Raw genomic sequence first — 4,170 nt, 5'->3', positions numbered from 1 at the left:
AGTCAGGGTACTTCTGTCACACGGAGAGCATCTATCATGGGTATAACGTTAGTTTCAGGCTATCATGGGTACAAATGTCAGCATTTTCATCTATCATAGGTACAAATGGTCATTTGTTCGCAAATTTTATATCATTTTGAAGCCACAGATGTTAGCTTTCCAACACAACTAGAACTGCCTCATTTGGAGCTCTGTAGCTCAAGTTATGATCGTTTTAGTATAAAGAGGTCAAGATTGACAGCTTAGCAATTCCTTTATTTCTTCATGAGTTCTTCCACTTTGCATGCTTTTTCTTCATTCCTTCAATCCAATCTTTGCCTTCTAAATCTGAAATCACTTAACAAACATATCAAGGTATCGAATGGAATTAAAGTGAATTAAATTTAGCTATTTTAAGGCCTAAAAAGCATGTTTTTATACTTAAGTACAAATTAAGGAAGAATTACAAAACCATGCTATTTTATTGAATAAATGTGAGAAAAGTTGATAAAATCCCCTAAATTAAGCACAAGATAAACCACAAAATTGGGGTTTATCAATCATCTGGATTATAAGTTCCTAAAGATGCCAATTATTCTAAGCTTCAAAGGAAAGTGAGATGCCAAAACTATTCAGAAGTGAATAGCTACTAGTCCCGCTCATCTAATTGAAATTGAGCTTCATTGAAAACTCTGAGATTTATTGTATTCTTCTCTTCCTTTTAATCCTACTTTGTTTTTGATTTCTTGGGGACAAGCAATAGTTTAAGTTTGGTGTTCTAATGAGCGGATATTTTATACGCTTTTTGGCATCATTTTCATATAGTTTTTAGGGTAAAAAACCTAAACAAGCCAAAGTCAGAACAATTTAACACAAATAAGCCAAAGTAAAATCTGATTCATCAATCAACCAAAGCACAATTACATGTAGTTCGAACCTAGCTGCTTCGAACTCAGTTTACATGTAATTCGAACCATGTAGATTCGAATTAATCATTGACACCCAAAGCCACATAATTCGAATTCAGCTGATTCGAATTACACAGCATCATGTAATTTGAATCATGTTGATTCGAACTACTTCTATGCACGCCATGCAACGTAATTCAAAATGGCTTAATTCGAATTACATAAAGTGTATTTCGAACCAGGCTGGTTCGAATTATAAAAGAGCAGAGTTGTATATATATGGTGTGGACGTGAGTTGCTCTCATTAGAGGGGTAAAATGGCTAGTGAGGAGAGTTTTGTAGTGTTGGTTCACCACAAAGGATCGATTAAGAGGAAAACATGTTCTGGAGTGAAGTTCCTCTCTGTATTATCGTGAGGCCTACGACTAGGTATGATGACCTTGTTAGCTCTGTACTGCTGAAACTTGGTCTGGAAGGTGTAAAACGGATTAAGAAATTTTTATATCGCATTCCAATCACAGTGCTCCAAGAAACCGTGAAGTATGATTGTTTCACGATCGGGAGTGATGAGGACTTGCAGGTCATGTTTCATTGTCGCCGGCAGTTTCCGGAAGCGAGGACACCAGAGTTGTTGGCAAAGTTGGTTGATGTGGTATCCAGCTCGGGGGATTCGAACTGAAATACCCCCATGGTAGCCGTTTCTAGCTCCAGACCTGCCGTTGCTTCTTCCTCCGTCCCTGTGTACGAGCCATCCGTCCAGCCTGTCACCTCCCCTTCGTTCGCTGTTGATCTCAAGGGTAGTGTAGGTGACGAGGTTGGAATAGGAGAATTTCGGCCTACCTCTTTACAGTGTGCTGCACCGGCTGGGGTTGGAGATGGATTGTTGGATGATCCAGAGGATGATGATGTGGAGCCGGATATGATTGCTGATGACAGTGGCGATGATATCGGACCAAGTGAGCCTGCAGGGGCGGGAGGTGGTTCTAGCTCTGGCACACAGCAGTACCCTCCACATTTTTCATCTTTGGACTTGGATGCCATGAGGCAGAAACGGGGTTCCTGGGCAACCTGCTGGATTTGGCGCTAGAGATGCGAAAGGGTTTGCAGGTCTGACAGAGTTCCTGGTTGGTCAGCAATTTCAGGATAAATATGAGGCCCTGTTAAGTGTCAAGACTTACAGCATCCGTCGAGGGGTACAGTACAAGGTAGTGGAGTCTGACTATCGCCGGTATGTGGGCAAGTGTTCTGAGTTCGGGAACGGGTGCACATGGTTGATTCGGCTAAGTCTCTGGCAGCGCAAGGGGGTTTGAGAGGTCAAATGGTACAATGGACCGCATACGTGTCTCGCGACCTCCTTCTCTAGCGACCACAGGAGTTTGGATTATCATGTGATCTCGGCATTCATTATGCTAATGGTTAGGGCTGATGCATCTGTCAGCATCAAGGTGCTCCTAAATGCCACGGCCGCACACTTTGGGTTTAGGCCGACGTACAGGAGGGTCTGGTTGGCGAAGCAGAAGGCTGTTGGGCTCATCTATGGTGACTGGGATGAGTCGTACAACGAGCTCCTTAGGTAGGTGTTAGGAGTCCAGTTGACGATGCCTGGTACTATTGCAGTCCTTAGGACGAGCCCTGTTCGAGTTGGTGGACAGCTGGACAAGTCTCAAACTTATTTTCAGAGACTGTTCTGGACGTTTCCATCGTGTATCGAGGTATTCTATCATTGCAAGCCGTTGGTTAGTATTGACGGAACCCATCTGTATGGCAAGTATGGGGGAATGTTGCTTGTCGCGATTGTACAGGACGGGAACTCCAACATACTCCATGTTGCATTCGCACTAGTCGAGGGTGAGAATGTCGAGTCCTGGTCCTTCTTTCTCTCCCACCTGCGTCAGCACATGACACCGCAGCCGGGTCTGCTGGTTATATCGGATAGGCATAATGGCATCAAGGCCGCGCTTGAGGCTCCGGACGGAGGATGGCTACCTCCTTCTACATACCGGGCATTATGCATTCGACATGTAGCAGCAAATTTCGCCCTAACCTTCAAGGGCAAAGACGCAAGGAGGCTTCTTGTGAACGCGGCATATGCTAAGACCGAGGTAGAGTTCGATTACTGGTTTGATATTCTGCGGTCTGAAGACCCGGCGATGTGTGACTGGGTGAACCGGATTGAGTATTCCTTATGGACACAGCATTGTGATGAGGGCCAGAGATTCGAGCACATGACGACGAATATATCTGAGTGTGTGAACTCAATCCTCAAGGGTTTCAGAAACCTCCTTGTGTACTCGCTGGTGAAGGCAACATACGGAAGGTTGGCCGAACTATTTGTCCGCAAGGGGAGAGAGGCTGAGGCCCAGCTGGGTACCGAACAACAATTCAGTCAACACTTGGTGAAGTGTATCGAGGCCAACTTGAAGACAGCGAGGTGCTTCACGGTGACTTTGTACGACAGGGATAACTCGGAGTTCACCGTCGTAGAGACGACTCCGACTGGTTTGTTCTCACTGGGTAGCTACAGGGTCTCACTTGGATCTCAGACATGTGACTGCAGCTACTTCCAGGCACTTCATTTCCCGTGTCCGCACGCACTGGCATGCTATGCCTACTCACGGCTTACTTGGCATCCTTACATCCACCTGGTGTATCGTCTTAGTTCGATTTTCAGTGTGTATCGGATGGGATTCACACCTCCCATTCCAAAGGGTTTCTGGCCACCATATGACGGGCCGACAGTGATCCCAGACCCGAACAAGAGGCGTGCGAGGGAGGGTCGTCCGAGGTCCACTCGGATACGGACCAATATGGACGAGGCATATCCGAACCGGCCAAAGAGATGTGGCCTTTGTCGGCAACCCGGACACACACGTCGGTGTTGCCCACAGGTCGGAGGACCAGAGCATACAGGGGGACATGAGTAGATATCTTGTTAGCTTTGGGACTTTTTTTATTTCACTTTGGCATTTAGATTCCACTGTTATAGGTTTCCTTAGTTGTAGTTGATAACTGATAGAATTTGCTAAAGTTAATGCGATGTACTTTGCATGGGATAATAAGTAATGAATATGTTCCGTTTCCGAATTTTTGTGTGAAATGTCCGTTGAATACAAAAGACATTAAATAAATCCACAAATTAAATGAATACATGATGGGGAAAATATCCTAGAAACTGAAAGAAACGATGAACAGCCATTTTCAAAGTATTATATCATGATAAAGCAACAACATACTGAAACATAAATAATCAAAGTACAAGTTGGATCATAGAAGTACATCAAAG

The 4,170-nt window shown here is 44.7% G+C and overlaps 1 protein-coding gene across 1 annotated transcript; it reads left to right on the top strand.

The window, feature by feature from the left end:
* Positions 1-1,575: 1,575 nt before the first annotated feature.
* On the top strand, positions 1,576-3,811 carry LOC148581079 (uncharacterized). Its single transcript, XM_088492306.1, has 3 exons — positions 1,576-1,864; positions 2,505-2,989; positions 3,083-3,811. The coding sequence occupies exons 1-3, from the start codon at positions 1,576-1,578 to the stop codon at positions 3,809-3,811; spliced, it is 1,503 nt and encodes a 500-aa protein (XP_088348432.1).
* The last annotated feature ends 359 nt before the right edge of the window (positions 3,812-4,170 follow it).

The sequence above is a fragment of the Arachis ipaensis genome, chromosome B10 (genome assembly GCF_059453495.1).
Source record: "Arachis ipaensis isolate K30076 ecotype BB chromosome B10, ASM5945349v1, whole genome shotgun sequence".
NCBI classification, from domain to species: domain Eukaryota; kingdom Viridiplantae; phylum Streptophyta; class Magnoliopsida; order Fabales; family Fabaceae; genus Arachis; species Arachis ipaensis.
This window is presented reverse-complemented; position numbering and strand designations above follow the sequence as displayed.